Raw genomic sequence first — 19,893 nt, forward strand, 5'->3', positions numbered from 1 at the left:
TAACCACTGAAACATGTTTATTGGCTAATACATGGTTCATTTTTTCACTTGGGATTTGTGTCAAACTGTATTTAGATGGAAATAGGAATTCACTTTAAAATATACCAAAAAAGCACTATTTTTATTTGTTAACTAAAACGATCTTATGTGTTGGGAACATAAGAAATAGAAGTAGATTTATCAAAACATGTAAACTAATAGAGTTATTACACAAAGGTGGTATTAATTTAGTCAGTGAATTCACAGATTGTTTGGGTTATCACAGACCAGATTTTCAAAGGTATTTAGGTGCTTAAAGATGCAGATAGGCACTTTTAAAAATCCCACTAGACACCTAAAAAGATTATAATATTCATAAAATATTACAGACAGTAAAGAGCTCAATTAGGTGCCTAACTCCCATTGAAATAATGATATTCCCCCCAATTGTGTACATAATTAAAAAAAGCAGCACTCTAATATTTGAGGTGGCCTCATTGATGCAGCATTGTATGTATTTATTTAAACAATTTCAATAGACTATAGTAAATTTTGGCCTTAACACAAGTTGTCATAATTTCACATTTAATTTTAAACACATTTGTTTTTAAAAATAAAAATGTGTTTAAGTTAAATAAAAATCCAATTTTGAAATTTTTTCAATCAATTTTTATCTTCCCTGGGAGAGAAAAGATTGGGGAAGGTACAATTCTGCCCTCAGTTAATCCCATGCCATTCCATGGACTCCAGCAGGTTTTCTTGGGCATAGCTGAGGGCAGGATACATCTGTCTATTCATACTTGACTAGTGAACTACATTTTATTGTGAGCAGTATTGTCAAATGCATCATTAATTCCAAATCCCAAGGTTAATATTCAGTTTTTAAATGTGGCTCCTGTGGTCCTGGAGGCCCTTGGTCCCCTGGATTTCCCTCTGAACCTGGAAATCCAGCATTTCCCTAAAAATAGAAACTCAAGAATAGTTATCAAGTCAAATTTTCAGTTTGTTGTTTATAAGGACAGACATGGGGGACAGATCCATCGCTGACGAAAATCTCCATAGCTTCATTGAAATCCAGCTGAGGAGCTGGCTTACTGCAATTTAAATAAAGATGATGTAATATACAGTATAGATCAGCCCTCATAAGTAATAGAAATCAGTGAAGAACATTAATGATTGAGATCATCATACCTCTTAGACCTTGAAGCAATAAAGTAATAAGACTGATTTTCAATCCCTTTATGACTAGGGGCCACTAAACTCTAGAAACTTTCTTCAAGGCCCCCTTAACATATACTTATCAGAAAGAGTAAGAGTGTTTATTATACTTACCCTTTTCCTTCTAATTCCTTTGGACCCTCTATCTCCTTGACTGCCTGGATCACCATCTTCTCCCTACGAGTGAATCAAAACCAGAATCTCTGTAGTGAAGAACACACACACAAAAATATAGACACACACAGTCCACAGCAACATATACCAAAATCAGAAAATATCCATTTTATATACCTGTGGACCGGGGTATCCTGGGAATCCAGATTCTCCCTGGTATCGGGGAAAAAAAGAAACAGACCTTAAAACTTTATTAACCTTTTCACTGCTCCTTATTTGAAGATATTTTTTAATCAGAAAAAAATTAAAGATTTCTTAGTTACAGTCAATTTAATTTACAGCAGCCATTTTTCAGCCTCAAATGGCACCATTCCATTCTGCCCATTTAAAGCTACAGCAATTTAAATATTTCCAATGGTTTTTATTTCTCTTCTAATTACTATTTTATTAATTTTTTTGTTTCATTTTTAGTGAAATTAAGTGGAATTCTATTTTAGTGATCATATGACCATTGTATACGGTTCAAATCTCACTTTCCAGGAGCTGTTTCCTAATGGTACCAATGTGTTGGCCCCTCCCTTATATCAATCAATGGGGCATTCAGATTCAAGGGTTAGATCAGAAGTAGGGTTGTGTTGTTCTCGTGTTTATGTTTACTTCAAAGAAAGGAAATCATCTCACAATCTTTTGTGTGCTTTTTGTCTGCAGGTAAGAAATGTAATAGCTTCCATGAGTACCAGTTGAGCTAAAGTACATCCTTTCCTGACCAAGAAACTAGCAGAATTCACTCTGTGTCTTTGTAAGATTGTCCCATGCATGTGTCTGATTTAGGAAGCTCTCTCTTATGAATCGGGACACAGTGATTGTTCTCACACAACCATCAAAATGTGGGGTTGCCCAAGAGATCCTTCAAACATGATTCTACCACAAATGATTTATTTCCATTTGCATGGTAGGTTTGTTTTCCTAAGACATTGCATTTAATGAAGTGTAAGTTAGCTAGTGAACCTATACAATTTATAGTAACCTTTGTAGAGGACTATATTTAAATCATCCCTTTGTTGTTGTTAAGTGTTCCCTTTGTTGTTAGGAGGATCCCAACTTTTTTTGGATTAGATTCTGCCTCAGCTTTGGCCAGGCACACCATGAGGGAGAAGGGAAATAAGGAACCTTGTATGGCTCATATAAGGCTCAGAACTGGCCAAGCTCACCTAGCGATTAGGCAGATTGCTATCCATTTACTCTCCCAAATGGTGGGAAAGGCTAGGGAGTGAATGGAGCCCTGGCTCCCCCTTCTGCTGTGGAACTCATGGCCGCAGGAAGTTGTTGAGGGCAAGAACTGTTCAAAAAGGGACTGGATATTTACACTGGTAACAAGAATATCCAGAGTTAACATATTTAATAACATTTTTGCAAGGGATATTAAACCTCATGCTTCAGAACTAATCTCTAGCACTTAGAGAGAAGGATAAGATGTTTGGGCAGATTACCTCACTTCTGCCTACTACAGGGTTTAAACCAGTGGTTCTGAAACTTTTTTTTTTACCGGTGACCCATTTCACATAGCATGCCTCTGAGTGCAATCCCCCCTTATAAATTACGTTTTTATATATTTAATACCATTATAAATGCTGGAGGCAAAGCAGGATTTGGGGTGGATGCTGACAGCTCACGATCCCCCATGTATAGCTCCGTGACCCCCAAGGGGTCCCAATCCCCAGTTTGAGAGCCCCTGGCTTAAACCTTCCTATGGAGCATTTCATAGAATCATAGAATATCAGGGTTGGAAGGGACCTCAGGAGGTCATCTAGTCCAACCCCCTGCTCAAAGCAGGACCAATCCCCAACATTTGGAGCTGGTCACAGGCAGGGATAGGACACTGGACTAGATGGACCTTGGGTCTGATCCAGTCTGGCAATGCCTTTATTCCTTGTTTCATGTACAGCATGCTGGGTAATAACATGAAAGGAATCCATGCTTGTAAAACTACACTGACTCTTTATGAAGAGAACTGTTGACAGTGATATTGCAACGGCAGCTAGAATTCATGCCATGAGCACAGCAACTGACTTCCAGTGCCTCCTCCAAACTCTTCCCTCCTGCAGCCCATGCTCCTCCCTCCAAGCAGGTTGCTATATTACTAAGTAAAGCTAAATTGCAATAAGCATGTCCACATAAGGTTTTGAACCAGTTTAAATCTTTTTTAAACAGATTTCAGTTCAACAAGAGAGATGCTCATATAGACAAAGCCCAAAGTAGCTATCAAGGAGTTAAGTGATTTAACCAATAGAAATGTGTTCAGAACTTCCAGGGAACAATTTCTATTGGAGCTGTCATTATCAGCCTTAAGAAAGCTCAGGCTAACTGCAGCAGACTGGTAAAAACAGATAATTATTTAGCTGAAGTATGCCTAGCATAAAATTATGAAGGAGTTTTCTTTCTCTTAATGAAAGAAAAGACTCGGAGGGGGGGAAGGGGAGAGGGAGGGGCGGGGTTAGGAAACTTTGCTAAGAAGAAAAGACACCAGGAAGATGGCACCTGGTATGCCATTTGTTTACATAGGAACTAAAAGGAATTATTAATGCATGCTTAGATCAAGACTGAGAAGATTCAGGGTGGTGTTTGTGCACAACACACTATCTAACATTGAATGTGATGTGTATCAATATTAACAGCTAACATGGGTATGCTTGCCGGTTCTTTCTATATTTTTCAAAAACTTCCTTCCCAGCCTTTGTCCTTCCTTTTATTTCTTTTTTTTTTTGGTATGACCTTTATGTAGAACAGTTGTTGGGGATTAACTAGAGAAAAAATTTACAGAGAAGAAAGCAGATGCAGTGCAGCAAGTTCTGAGATTGACACTCATCTATTCCCCTCAGATTTATTTTTGGAAAATATTATTATAATATTGTCTGTTGATAGACTTTCTTATTTCTTAAAGCCAGTTTTCACTGGATGGTGTCCAGAAATCTTTTATCATCCTTTGTTGTATGCAGGGTTTTCTGTTTATTCCAATCAATAAATATGCATAATGATTGGAATGAATATTATAGGATTTTTATTTATTTTGAATTAGTATTGTTGTAAAATGTTATGGTCAGATTATTTTTCAAATGGGTCCCTGCAATGTGTTACACATTTTTTGTTAGCAAATCATTGCTATCTCTCCATGTACTCAGGAAAGGGAATTGAGCGAGAGCGTGTCACAAGCTGTTTTTGCTCAAATTTCCCCCTTCCTGTCTCCACACCCAAAACAAAACAAAAAAACAACTACTAAATACAAATATCTGGGGAGAAGTTCACAGATTAGTGGACCTGATCCTCAACTAGTGCAGAGGAGTTATCCATTGATTCCAATGGAGCTACGCAGAATTCTATCAACTTTGGATCTGGCCCTTACTTTAGATCTTTTATTGTAAATAGTTTCTATATTTTTAGAAGAGATTATTTAATTATTTTTGTAAATAAATATTAACTTAGGGCTAGATGGTCCCTAGCTCTTCCTTGCTGAGCATAAGTACATGGGGATGTCCCAGGAGCCACTATGCCAGAAGTGGAGGTAACTACCACTGCTGCAGCTCCAAATTCAGAAAGCCTGATATACGGGTACACATAACTGGGGATGGGATTAGCCTCTCGCATTCTGGGGAGGGACTTGGACAGTGTCCGAAATTTCCTTTGTCACGACAAAGAAATGACTGGTATCTTATTAGGCGTGACATTCCATGACAAAGACCTCTGCTTGATCTCCCCTTTGCTCCTTTGCTTCCTGCAGGACCATATCCATTATTGCCATCTGGGCCCTGCACAGGTTGGAAAAGATACTGTCGGTTAGTTTCAAATGTAGAATTAGCTGTAAATTCAATACTCCATTGGCCTAAAGGAGCACTCATGATTTTGGGACCTTAGAAGCTATGGCTGATTATGTAGTGGAGGGTGTCACAGACACAGTCTAGCAGCTATGGCAAAAGCCACCAAGAGAAGATACAGCCTAAGGCCAATATCCTTCTCTCCAATCTACAGGGCACCTCACTTATATTTTCTCTCTCCCTAGGGCAAAATTCTTCTCTCCAATCCACAATGAGAGGAGAATTTTTCCCTGGAAGTCTTGAAAGGAGAGAAGGATAGGTCCAGTACAGAGATTGCATCTTGACTGGCATATTCATTTGCCTGGACTCCATACCAAATAAATAAATATGATTGTAAGATAGTTGCTTGAAGATGAGAATAAGTTGTTCTGCACTTCTGTCTGATGGGTGGCTGAAAAAGCGCAAGTATCTTCCTTGCAACAAAATAAAGATACACAGACACTAAGACCAGAACACCCCACTGATGATCATCTAGCCCGACCTCCAGCATAACCCAGCCAAGAAGGCTGTGACATTAGTGAGAAGACTGAAAACTGAGCAAAAAGATTTTAAAAAATCCTAAATGGACAAAAATAGAATGAAAAAGAAAATGAGAACTGCAAGGCCTCACAACTCCCAGCAGTTAACACAGAGAACCCGAATAGGAAGAGCAAGACTAACAGGCATGCCCCTTGGGCCAGTGGGTCCAAGCAGACTCGTCTCACCAGGATCTCCAGGTTCACCCTATTACAATTTAAATACAAAAGAGATTACACTTTTTATATTTGGCTTACCAGGGAGTATTTTGGTTTTAGTACAAAGGGGTTAGTCACTGGGGTAAGAGTTGCGCTTGCATTTTCTGCAGATTAAAAGATGTAAATAGTAAAAGTTCAATAGCAGACCAGAATCAAAGCTTTTATGGGGGCTTCTTCTCATAGGAACTGGAAGGCACAGATCGAGTCAGACAACGCTGTGTGCACACATGCAGCCAAATCCCACAGGCCTTACTCTGGCAAAACTCCCATTGTTACCAGTGGCAGTACTGCCTGAATAAGGCCAGCGAAATATACCAATCACAATAGGAACCTGACTGGAACTCTACTGGCATGAAACACAAGTGATGTCAGAGTGAATTGAATGATTCAGCTTGTCATTGTGAAGTATGCTCTTAGCTATGTTCTTGGTTCGAGTTGGATTCCTTATGCTTTCCACTATCTCATGACGCAGTTTATTCCAGCGAGAACCACACCAACTAAATAACAAAGCCAGACTGAGGAGACTGAGGAGACTGAGGCACAGCACTTCTTAGATGGTGACTTATTCTAGTAGGAAGCAGCATTATCTGGTGGCTACAGGCTGGAGACAGGGAGTTAAAATTTCTAGGTTCTATTCCCAGCTTTGGTCTTCTCACTCCCACTCTCTTAACCGCAGTGTATCTCTGTAAAAAGTGAGTTTAACAATACCTACTTCAGAGAAGTTGGGAGGCTGAGCTAAGTAATATTGGTAAAGTACTTTGAAATGCTTGGATGAAACACCATGTATACAGGATACTGTTGCTTTTCTTTAATAGATTTAGACTGCATATCAAAGACATAACCACAGGTAATTCAATGAAAGGAAAGGAGGGGCTAAAAAGTCTTACAAAGAAACAAACCATAAATCCAAACCTCCTAATGTGATATCAGACTAAAAATGTGGATTTCAATCCTTTTCGTCTAACATCCTCTTGACCTAATCATCCCCACAGTACGCATGCTTGGTGGATTCCAATGTGATGGCCACTGTCTTGCTTGACACAAAAAGGATTGATCCAAGGACCTCCAGCTGTAAAACCATAAACTGCTACAACTTGAGCTAAAGAGCCAAGGATTTCTTGTTGGGGTTGTAATGGACACATGTCCTCTGCAGATTGGGCAGAGGGGGAACTGTAACACACTCATCTATGGGTTACACCTGCACCCTAGCATGCAGGAGCTTTTTGTGAGTGACCCAGGCCAGGATCACTCTATGATGATTGATCTAGGATGGGAACCAAGGCATCTAGTAGTTAGAACAAGAAATGGGAAGTCAGGTTCCACATGTATCATCCTACTGTAGCTCTGCCACTGATTGGGCAACCTCGAATAAGTCACTTAGGTCCTGATCCTCAAAGATATTTAGGTACCTAACTCCCATTGAATCAGAGAGTTAAAGTGCCTAAATACACTGGACCTAAGCTTTGCTGCCCATATTTATCCATATGTAAACTATACTAATACTTACCTATATAAGAGGGGTTTTGTGTTTGTAAAGTGCAATGATATCATTGAATGAAAGGTGCTGCAGAAGTACAATGTACTTCTTAAAATGCTTACCTGTGGTCCTCTAGGCCCTGGATTCCCAGGAGAGCCTCCTGCACCTGGGGCTCCTGGATTAGCCTACAATCAGAAACACAAATTAAAGGATGCATTAGAAAAAAGATAATGGCTAATGTTCACCAGAGCTTGGAATGACTCTAGAAGTATTCATTACATTTGGCCTATCTACTGGCATTTCTCAAAGCTTTCAGGAACCACAGTAATAGTGATGTGCAAGACAGCCATGCAAATTCTTTTCTCTTTTCCATGTAAACTCTTTGAGATTTCCAATATTCCTAAGATATTATTTGTTAAAGCATCATAGAGACTATATATACACAAAGTAACTGGATCTGAAAGCAAGAGTCTCATCACACAATTGAAGTTTATGCCTAAATCTTGATATATTTGTCCAGATCCTGACTGAGTTACACTGGTGTAACACCACAGTAATTCTGTTGAAGTCAATGGTGTTACACCAGTGTAAGCGAAAACAGAATTCCGCCCACAGCATCTATGCTGTCCCCTGTTCTTTCATCAGATCCCAGGCTTGAATCTCATCGGCAAGTCCCTGTAGCCACTCCCAAATGAAATCTCTTACTAACTAAAAGGGTTTAGTTACACTGGTATACGCCCAGAGCAAGCAATGGAGTTACTCCAGTATACACCAGTATAACTGAGAGCAGAATCTGGACCTAAGCGTTTTCACTGTAACCATGAAAGAGCTCAGTAACACAAAGTTTCTCTTCTCTCCTGATTTACAAACCAACATTTACTTTCAAGTCCATTATTTTGGCACCATATTATCAAGGTCTACAATGACTAGTGTAACTCTCTCATTTGGATGTTCATTTCTAAGCTTTAGAATGAAAAAATCCTCCACTTACATAGATCTTATTTATAAAGATCCAAATATAATTTTGAAAAAACACACTGTCGAGAAGTAGACAAGCATAAGGTGCAAAATAAGGATATATTCTTTAAAACTAACCTGAGGGCCTGGTATGCCTCATGGTCCAGGAGGGCCTCTGACCCCCTGTGGTCCTCTTAGACCTGGTGGATAAAGGAGTTTTAAAAAAATTATAACGTTGCTAACATGCCAGGGCAGAATTTCACCCAGGATATTTGAAATCGGTATGAACAAAATATTCCAAAAGGAAAATAGAAAATTGAACCTAATGGCATGCTTTCTCCATACATGTCATGTAAAATAACTCAGACTTTCTTTCTGCTACCTGTGAGCCTCGTAGGCCAGGATCTCCTGGATAACCTGGTTCCCCACGATCTCCTTGCCCACCCTGCCAGAAAGTGAGGAAAAAAAAACAACACTTTACTTCATGACACGTTTACATCTACAAATAAACTGATCAAGCAATATTACTGCCATTTACAGAAAGCTACAGTGATTTGCAAGCAGCAACCACCACTGAAGAAACATCAGCTGAAAAGAGAGTGGGCCAGGTAGCCTTTTTCTTGTTTTGGGGTCTGAGATGGATGGAGGAGAGGGAGTAGGAAAGGCTAGTTGTATTTGTTTCACATGGTGATGAATTCGTTTCAACAGGCCAATGTCAGCACTAATCTAGTGCAGCCCACTCAGTCAGTGCAAGAATTATCACTAGCCACAGCATAGAGGCGACAAGGGTGGTGGGAGTGGAGAGTTTCTTGAGTCTTCTTCCCCCTCCACATGCACACCTCTATTGGACTGTTCAGAATCTAGCCCAGCACTGAGAGTTTTCCCAAAGGTGGGCACCAGTATATGCCTCCCAGTTTAATTCCAGTTGCTCAGAAAGCTGCATCCCAAATCTCTGTGGAAAAATTAAGTTGTTAGTTTTTAAGATCAGCAGTGGAGTGTCACTCACATAAAGCTGGCATCTGCACATGAGTCAGTTCAACTGATATCCATAAGAAAGATCTCTTCATATTGTCTCTGTTGGACTGAGTCAAGTATATGGGTTAGATCTAAGCAGTTCTGGAGAATACTGGAAGTGGTCTTTCATTGGGGAAATTATAAACATATGTCCAAGGATTCTGTGGAACTCAGGCAATTCCAAAAAAAACAAGTCCTGGGAAAAATTGGATTTAAAATACTATACTCCACAGTTCTGAAGAATTCTTCATACTATGACTGAACTGGGAAGGAAATCAAAGGAAAAAAAAAAACACATGGATCTGAACAAACCTAGTGGTAGATAAAGTTAAGATACTGCAACATTGGGCATCTGATACAATGCCAGCTGTAGAAAAATGTGTCCCCCTCTATATTTTGCTGTATGCATGATTTTCTCATACAAGGCTGCCTTGTATGAGAAAAGGCACACTGGAGTTGGACCCAAAGCCCATTGAAATCAATGGGAGTCTTTCTACTGACTTCAATGGGCTTTGGATCAGGCCCAGAGATAACTCTCTCTTTTTCTTATGTGTTTCCCTTTTTTCTTTATTTCTCTTTTCTTCCTTAACACTATCTCTTTTCCTTTGCAACCTTACCTAAAACTAGTAGTGTTGTTCATGTGTACAATGCACACATCTTCTCCTAGGCTCTAGCAGACTTACTGTCTTTCTGCCCACTGGTTATCGCTGTCTCCGAATGGCTGCCTTTTGTACTTCTTGTAATCAAAAAGTCATTAACACAAAGTATTTAAAGTCTGCCTTTTTTGTTTTCATGGAACGCAGAAGCTGATTGGAGGTGAAACTCCAAAACGTTTTCCTTTTCAGAAAATAGTGAAAAAGTGCCATGTTGCTGCTGGATGGCAAAGTACTTTATTTTTTTGTACCACTTTAACTCTAGTGCTGTCGGTTTAGCACCTCTTAGAAGCCATTAAAAATCATAAAACTGCATGGACATTAGTGAGTGCCGTTTTGGCCCTCTCTGTGCAATTAAAAGACATCAGAAGTTTTGTCAGCCTGGATCACAAAACACTAATATCTGTCTTCATTTGAACGGCATTGGTTTTTTGTTTGTTTGTTTGTTTTAAACACAAAATCCTCCAGGCTGCCTGATCTAGTAGGAGCAAAACTTTCCTATGCTGTTTATTTCGAGAGCCAAATCCTGTGGTCTAAAGAAGGGCTGCTGAAGACACTAGATGCAGTAGAGGCCAGGTGATTCTGCTTGCTGGGAACAGCATGTGGGTCCCCCTGCACTCATGTGCTGTGGAGCTGTGTTCTCTGCATCCCAGCACACAGATGGTCAGAGGGCTGCTGCTACCCTACAATTGCAATAGCAAGCAAGGAGCATCTCCGCTATTGCTGGAAGCTTTCAGTCCGGGCAGAGGCCTTAGCCCTGAATGCCCATTAATTCACGCAGAGGGCTATTCTATTTTGAAAAGCTGGGATGTAAGTAATTAAGAGGAATTGACACCATTGTAATTCGTGTGCAAAGTTCTCAGTTGTGGGCCCAGCTTTGCCCCCTGACTTTCTGAAGGGATGGCTGTGCATTAGGGACAACTGCCCTAAAAGGACTTGTCCGTTTCTGCACCCAATGATTTTATGAAGAAAGGTCAACATTTTCTCTGACAACCACATTAGAACTCCATTGCTTACTAGCACCACATACCACATAGTACAGCCAGACAAATGACAACACCCCTCATCCCCTGCCCCATTCTCTAAAGCTGTGATTTGTAATGGTCTTAAAACTGACCTGTTAATCTCACAGAACATCAATTATTACTTTTTGGCTGAAGCCCTAGAGCAAGATGCAGTCTTAAATCACTTAGATTTCCTGCTGTGACACCTCCCCCTCCACACACACCCCAAAAAAGGGGCACCAGGAAAGAATGTAATTTTCTGTTTGTAACAGGACTACATCAATGCAAACTAGGTATCCTTTAGTTTGCACCAGTAGGGTTTACAAATTGGCATTTAAAGCGCAAGAGCTCTACAATTCACACCCCCAGGACAGCACACCACACAGCCACACCAAGTAGAAAAGACCTAAGACAAGGTTTATTGACACCAAAGGCAGTGATTAAGAAAGAGACTAAAGGGGAATTCTATATAAAGGAAATTCAGAGGCAGCAATACTAATGTGTAATATTTCATTTTAAATACCCAGTCTTTCTGCAACATTTTAAATTAAGCATTTGTCACAGGAACAGTAGATCAATTCTGAAAATGTCTTATCCTTTCCAAGGAAGCCCCCAGATACCACTGTAATGTGTTCAATAGAAAGTCACAAGATACAGCAGGCTTTAAATCCAAAACTTCTTAAATAAGGCATAAGATTAAAGCTCTGTCTTTTTAAGGCTGTCTGAGGGAAAAGGTAGCTGAGTGACAGTTGATCATTCTTGTAACCTGCCTTAAGGTCCAATTTTGGTTCCCACACTACAGAAGGGATGTGGACAAATTGGAGACAGTCCAGTGCAGGACAATGAAAATGATTAGGGGGCTGGGGCACATGACTTAGAATCGTAGAATATCAGGGTTGGAAGGGACCTCAGAAGGTCATCTAGTCCAAACCCCTGCTCAAAGCAGGGCCAATCCCCAATTTTTGCCCCAGATCCCTAAACGGCCCCCTCAAGGATTGAACTCACAACCCTGAAGAGGCTGAGGGAACTGGGGCTATTTAGTCTGCAGAGAGGAAGAGTGACAGAGGATTTGATAGCAGCCTTCAACTACCTGAAGGGAGGTTCCAAGAGGATGGAGCTAGGCTGTTCTCAGTGGTACCAGATGACAGAACAAGGAGCAATGGTCTCAAGTTGCAGTGCGGGAGGTCTAGGTTGGATATTAGGAAACACTATTTCGCTAGGGGGTAGTGAAGCACTGGAATGAGTTATCTAGGGAGGTGGTAGAATCTCCATCCTTAGAGGTTTTTAAGGCCTGGCTTTACAAAGACTTGGCTGGGATGATTTAGTTGGTGTTGGTTCTGCTTTGAGCAGGGGATTGGACTAGATGACTTCCTGAGTCTCTTCCAACCCTAATATTCTATGACTCTATGATTAGGCCTAATCCTTTAGAAAGTAGGGACTGATTCAAAGCCCAATGAAGCCAGTGGAAAGACTCTCGCTGAGTTCAATGGATTTTGGATTAGACTCTTAGGATATGTCAACACTGCAATAAAAGACTCACAGTTGGCCTGGCTGAGCTGACTTGGGCTCACAGGGCTCAGGCTGATGGGCTATCAAATTGTAGTATGAACATTCAGGCCTGGGCTGGAGCACAGATCTCAGACCTGCCAAGGGGGAAGAGTCCCAGAGCCAGGGTTCCAACCCCAGCCAAAACATCTACACTGCAATTTTATGGCCCCACAGCCCCAGCCTGAGACAGCTGACCTGGGCTAGCCATGTCTGTCCTATGGGTCTTTTATCACAGTGAAGATGTTTCCTAAGACTTGTGCTACAGTCTGAAGTCTGACTGCAGTACAAGTAGACATTCTGGCCTAGCTTGAATAACAATAGCAGCGAAGCCGCAGCAGCATGGGCTAGCCACTCAACTACATCCCAGGATCCTGAGCGGGTTTGTACAGCTTGTACTGCTGCCCACGTTATTCAGATCAAAGCTAGCTCAGGTATGTCTGCCCATGCGGCAGTCACACCTCCGACTGCAGTGTAGATGTAGCCTTAGTGGGTAGGCAAACAAGATGGACGGAAATAGAAAATGCAAGTGAATGAACTCAGATGAGGGGTGGTGGCAGGAGCAGTAGCAAAGACCAGTGACAAAATGAAAAGTACAACTGATTAAGTGAGCAGCCTCAGGATGCATTGTAGGTAGGTAAGTGACCATATCAGTAGGTACAGTGGAAAGATCATGAAAGACAGAGACAGAGGAGCCTTAAACACAACAAGGGAAAAGGGCTTAGAAGCCAGAAAAGATAGGAGACCCCAGAATCAAGGAGAAAAAAAGAGTAATGTAGAGCAAAAAATTGACCCTGAAAATGAAAAGAAGGGAATACTGTGGCACAGAGACCCCCTTGGCAAAGAGTCCCCTTTTCTTAGCAAACAACTCTCACCTCAGACCTGACAAACTCACTACACCAAGCACATCTTGCAGAATATTTATCCATAAAGCAAAACATGTTAGGTAACTACAGAAGGCTTGTAACTTGTCAAGATTTATAATCATTGCAAGATATGTGTGCGGGTAATATTTAAGGAATACTGTACTTATATTGAAAATATGCTTTAGAGACTTGGAGTAAAAGTTAGTCACCAGGGGATAGTGTAGCTGAGTGATGGCCCCATTGGAGCTGTCATCCCGTCCTGTTTAGTTGGTGATGCAATGCAAAGCTCTATTGTTTAGCCTTTCACAATACTAAGACGTGCAAAATCATCAGAGGCAAAGCATCAAAACCTCTTAACGGTAAAAAAAAAAAAAACACCATTATAACAAGACAGGGCTTTGCCCTGTCCGTGAATAGAAACAAAAGGCTTTTTTCAGCGTAACATGAGAGGGAGAAGCAGTCTGTATCCATTCACTGAGGAAAACCCCATGTGGAGCTGGGATGTTTTTGTGAATGTTGGGGCCTGCTTCTTGTGGAACCAGCCAGCTCTGCAACAGATTGAACTCTGGGAGGCGGGGGCAGGGGAAAGCCTACTCTATTAGATAGGAAAGGTAACAATTAATAAAGGTAGAGTCAGGTTATGATTTTGTTTTGTATTGTAGCCATTTCCATCACTGTCTCTCGTTTCTAGTTAAGTCTTTACCCTTCTTAAATAGACCTATTTTTGTTTCATTATAAGTGCTCATAAGTGCTGTGTAGTTTACAGGAGTAGTAATTTAAGGTAACACTGGTACACTAGGGACACTGTGCCTTTGGGAGCAGAAGATCTGGGATTTCTGAGAGTAGCCAGTGTCAGGGGCTGGATATCCAGGGGAATGATTCAAAAGGACTTAGGGACTGGGGTGCACCTACTTTTAACCTACAAAGTGAAGACAGAGCTGGCATAGCCCAGAGGAAAGCTCTGGAGTGGCTGAAGGACTGGTGCTATTACAGAGCTGACATCCAGCCAGGCACAAGAAAGACTCCCCTCATGGCGGAGGCAGGGGCTATCAAGGTGTCTCATAGTTCTGGGTGCCCCAAGAACAGTCATAAACACATAGGATCAGATTCAACTCTGGTAGTGAAAAAGGGCTGGACAGTGGCTGGATCCGGAATTGGGTCCCTGGCATACAGCAGCTCCCAAACGGTGCAGAGCTGCCATAATCATCTCCTGTGCCACTCCCTCCAACCTACCCTGCCGGGGGTACATGCTGAGGGTGAGGGATGCTGGACTCTGGCTACCCTCAGCTGACATTCAGTCTCTTGGATACCATTGCCACACAGCATCAAAGGCCAAAATGCTTGTAACGGATTCCAGCCTCGGGGGTTCCTGGCCAGGAAGCCAATGAGACAGAGGTTTCATATTTAGATATAAACTCACACAGCAAGTTGTGAAGTAGGAATGTGATAAAAGGCACTATCTGAGGGGTCACCTGGAAACCAGACTGCAGCTGTCATGTTCCCCTGGATACTGAATTTGAATCAGACTGCCCCTGATGTCACAAACTCGCGATGCCTCACAACAGCTCATAGCAAGCCAAAGATCAGTGCGTGAGATCCACCTCCACCAACAAAGAGACCCCATAAGCTACTGGGAAGTGCAGAAGGACAAAAACTCAGTAGGACTGTATATCTATTCAAAGACTGGTTGGCTGAAGACAGTGTTATGCCATTGAAGGGACTCTTCTGTAGCCTACATTTTCTTTGCATAAATTAATGTTTTATTCAATTTTGGATGCTATTGTTATTTATTAAGTTCCTCTTTGTGCTTGGCACTCAATTTAAATTTATTCACAGCATTATTTTGCTTATGTTTGAGAAACCCGGCAGCCCTTAGACCTTTCTCATGATCCCTAATGGAAATGCTGCCAGAATAAGAAGCAAGTAAGCATTTCAGTGCCTATCCTGTGCATATGGGGGGAAACGTGACAAACTCATGTAAAACTCAGCAGCTATTTCCAGGGGAACGGCAATGGATTTCTGAGGGGCTAACTCCACACACACATACACCCAACCTGAAGAAAAGCTACACTGCTGTGGAACAGCTGTACCACAATTGCTACTTGAGCCCAGTGACTGGAAGTGTGCTAACTGCCCTACTACACCAAACCCACCCCCATGCAGTTCTTAATCACTGGAACCACATCTGCATGAATTGGAATGAAGGGGATTGCACAAGGTGTAAATCAGGAAAGAACCTGTCTCTTACCATTTTGTAAGAGATAGCAGCCATGTATAGCATCATGTATTCAATAAGGTGGTGGTGCTCTGCTCTCTCCTGCAGTGTAGAGCAGGGCCCTAAAGGCACAATCTTAGCCTGAAGATAGTGCCAAAGAGCCAGAGGCAAAAGCGCAAAGCTTCTCTACATTTAATTTTTGTTAAGACAAACAAGCGAACAGCTCTGGGAAATTGCTTGGTGAGATCTAGAGAAAGATGCAGACTAGTAAAAGGAGAAATGAAAAATCAGAAAAATTAATATTATCCAAAACATATGAAGAATTACATTAAGACATGCCTATTAAGGCACTATAGTTTACGAAGTGACTGGTCACACATCACTAACATCATTATTTGCACTGAAGGAGCACGTAGAGGTCAACCAAGAACAGGACCTTACTGTGCTAGGTGCTCTACAGAGTAATATGGTCTCTGCCCTTAAGAGCATAAAACCTAAGCAGACAAGACAGAAGACGGGTAGGGCAAAAGGATATAACATGCAAGCAGAATAAGCAAAGTCCTGGTTTATAAACATCATCACAGTCCCACTATATTTTCTTAAGGTGCCATGGGGAGGGTTTGTTTCCCTGCTTTTAAAATCATGGAACCTTCTTGAATTTCTTTAGTGTTATTTTACTTTTGTCAGCTCATTTATTAGATCCATCTGCTTTCAGATTTTCTTTGGTAACTGCATGGTTGAAGTGACTCCTGAGATAAACAATTCTTTTTCAAGAACACTACCTAAAACTTAACCAGTGATAGAATGGAGACAGAAATGTCTTCATCAATTAAATCTCTCTACAGTGTTTCTCTTCTTTGTTGCATCGCAGGGGTTAAACTGCTAATGGTTTTATAAGGGAGATACATTTTTTTCAGATTGTGCTTTAAGGTTCTTTCCTGGCACCTCCAATCAGTAGTAATTACTGTAGTACAATTGTGTTCAATCTATTCCTGTAACAGATCTGGGCCCAATAGTTTGGAAGTTAATTTTTCCCATAAATTCCACTAGTTCCTGGAATTCTCTGTCCGCTGTAATTCACAGAATTCTGTATTTTAATATGTTGGAGCTGATTTGCTAGTTCTACTTGCAATCAGAGCACAGCTTTTGATTTTTTTGGGGGGGGGGGGCTATTTTTGTTTGTTTGTTTTTAAGGCAGCTTCATTTAAAACTAACAACCAGTTTGGAGAACAAATTATTATAAACTTGCCCTGAATCAATTTAGGCTGGAAATTACAAAAAGGTTTCTAACCATCAGAGGAATGAGGTTCTGGAACAACCCTCCAATAGAAGTAGTGGGGTCAAACAACCTACCCAGCTTTACGATGAAGCTTGATAAATTTACAAATGGGATTGTATGATGGGTCATCTATGATAGCAGGGGACTGGACTTAGTGACCCAGGTGGTCCAGTCCTGTCTTATATTTCTGTGTCTCAGATGCATATCTACTATCTCTAATCAAGACCATCAGCATTCCAGCACTTGGAATTTCTCTTCCTGGGCCGGCTTCAATCCTGTGTGTTATTTTTGTGAGCGCCAGAAGCAGCTCATGTGTTGCAGGTGCTCAGAGCTGGATGAAATTTGAAATTCTCAGTTCATGGGGAAATTCTGCCATTTCAAAATTTCCTGCTAACTGGAGAGTCCAAACATTTCCATTTTGAAAACACAGTCTTTCCAAAATCAAATATGCTTCCCAGATTCCAGTGCCCCCCAGCTCCAGGGCAGACCACAGGGCCCAGAGGGCTTCCAAACTCCCAGGCCAGCTGGCTCCCCAGCTCCCACAGTTTGGGCAGCAAGCTGACCCAAAAGTCAGGCAGCCTGGGGAACCAGCTGGCCCAGGTGTCTTGCTCTGTGGCTGGGAGTCTGGAACCCTGAGAGCCACAGCTCAAGTCAGGGCTCTTACTGCTTCCAGGCTCCCTGATGCAATGCCAGGCCCTAGACCCTGAGAGCCAGGGCTTGAGCTGGGGCTCAGAAGGCTCCCTGGGTTGCCACACTCCTGGTTCCAGTGGCAGGAACCTGGAACCCACACTAAGCTCGGAGCCAGGGCTCCCAGGGCTTTCAGGCTCCCACCTCAGCAGGAGAGAGCCTGGATGTCCTGAGATCTGCATTTTCAGGACTTCCAGGCTCCCTGCCACAGAGCTAGAAGACAAACCACAATCAGAACCAAGGCTCCCAGGGTTTCCAGGCTCCTCATTCTGATACTGGGAGACGGGAAGCCTTGGGGTCCCTGGCCCTGGGGCAGACTGTCCCCAACAGCCCACTAAGTGAGCTGGCAAGGAAATAACAGGGTTCTGTTGGAACTCTGCTTGTGACTCAATGAAACTTCATTTAACCTAAAGTGTTGTCACAAAACTTCTCAGGTTTGACTCATTGCCATTTTCCAACAAAACTCTGTTTTGTTGGAAAATTTCCAATCAGGTCTCATTGTTGGTAACCCTGTAGTGGAAGAAGAGGGAACTCTGGAACACGCGCAGGGCAAGGCAAAGCAGACGTAGAAGGAATCACTCATCTCTGTCTTGCCTTGTCAACAGTAGTGCAGATATTCACAAACCTTCAGCCAAGTTTTGTGTTGGTTTTAAGGAGGCTTAATATAATGGATCTGCACCAGCCTACCTCCCTTCTTCTCAGTGGTCAGCTATTGCCCCTCACTAACTTTTTAATTTTTAACTGGTTGAAAAATATGTGTAAGCCTTACAAGCTAGAAAATTCTCACATTCTTATCGAGCAGTGGTTATAGCTCCATTATTTGATAGAAATGGCACCAGTCCCTTGGTTTAGCTTTAAAAGAAACAAACCATCCACTGAACAGTGTTATCCTATATACACCACAGAGGCAAAATTCTGACTTTGGCTATCCATATGCAAATTTCATCAGTTAAAATGGAAGTTCCACATGCATATCCCAGTGGGAAATTTGGACATCTGCTTTCTGGATTTGATTCTGAAACCAGAGACAACTTAAGCATTTGTTGAGCAAGGCTGCAAGATGGCATTTTGTTGCTTTACACCAAACATGACCAATTCCTGTTCTCCATTATCACATCGCTATACACAGGGCTGGCATAAAGATTCTTTGGACATACCCCACATTAAATGGGGTCATTTTATGTAGTAGTGTGTGTTTTCAGGTAAGGACTAGGGAGAAAATCATCAGGTCCCTCAGCCTTGTGTTGCAGGAATGAGCCCAGCTGCCCATTCCTTATAACCTAAGTGACTGACTTACCTCAGCTAATGTCAGTTTACATTGACGAGGCTACCATCACAAAAAATGAGCTAGAAACAGGCTTTTATTTCAGAGAAAGCTAAGATTCTCCTTTACATTTTTGCCCCTTCCAAATCAAAAAGACTGCTGGTCACGTGCTTCCTGGGACCTAAAGGCTGAGTAGGCTTGCAATGGACTTCCTGATTATTAAATACTTGTGTTCAGTTTCTGTGATCACACTGAAAATATCCCCTCTAAGACAGGCAAAAGCTCAGACTTGAGAGATAGCTATGTACACATAGCATATACCAGTAATGATCACTGACCTTTAAGCCCTGGGGACCTCTCCGACCTTCTGCACCCTAAAAGACAAGCGCAATTTATCCAGAACTATGACCAGTAAATGAAAAATAATGGCCCTGGAGCCAAACATGGTACATTAATGGTGGGGAAATGGCTATTCCCAGACAAAAAACCTTGGTTAAGTGAAATTGAAGTTGAATGTTCATATCAGTAAATTAAGGGTAGAAACTTTACAAAAGTATTACATTTATCAAAATACAGTCATTAGAAATGTAGGAAATTCAGAAGGAAGGTATCTAAACTGCCTTCTCCAGGATGACTTCCCCATTCCCTATCCCCACAGCTAAGGTCAGCAGAAGGAGAGTCCTGGTTCCATGCATGTTAGGCAGTGGGGACTGCATTACTCCCCTAAGTACTCTGCTCTTCTTAGCTTCCTTCATAACTATAGTGACACTGTTAAACATCATGGAGGCCTTTTGGGAGCTAACCTCAAGTCCAGATTAGGAGGGACCAGTAAGCAGCCCATTCCTGAGCATTAGCAGGTTCATTGACTCCATTTCCTGGGAGATGGAGGTGGTTCAGCAAATGTCCCCTCAGCCTTAATAGGCTCCTCTGACTCCAATGAGTCAAAATAGGCTTGTCAGCTCCCAATGAGCTTATATAGGCTTGTGGGGGAGTAAGAAGCTTACTAAGGCTCATTGGT

The 19,893-nt window shown here is 41.8% G+C and overlaps 1 protein-coding gene across 1 annotated transcript in view; it reads right to left on the minus strand.

The window, feature by feature from the left end:
- Positions 1-19,893, minus strand: part of LOC125631019 (collagen alpha-4(VI) chain-like) — a 104,258-nt gene that overhangs the window by 31,611 nt on the left and 52,754 nt on the right. Inside the window, 7 exon segments of the mRNA XM_075124746.1 lie at positions 879-937; positions 1,312-1,374; positions 1,489-1,524; positions 7,514-7,576; positions 8,487-8,550; positions 8,732-8,793; positions 19,214-19,249. Coding sequence (XP_074980847.1) covers positions 879-937; positions 1,312-1,374; positions 1,489-1,524; positions 7,514-7,576; positions 8,487-8,550; positions 8,732-8,793; positions 19,214-19,249 — 383 coding nt within the window.

This window comes from Caretta caretta, chromosome 2, assembly GCF_965140235.1.
Source record: "Caretta caretta isolate rCarCar2 chromosome 2, rCarCar1.hap1, whole genome shotgun sequence".
NCBI lineage: Eukaryota > Metazoa > Chordata > Testudines > Cheloniidae > Caretta > Caretta caretta.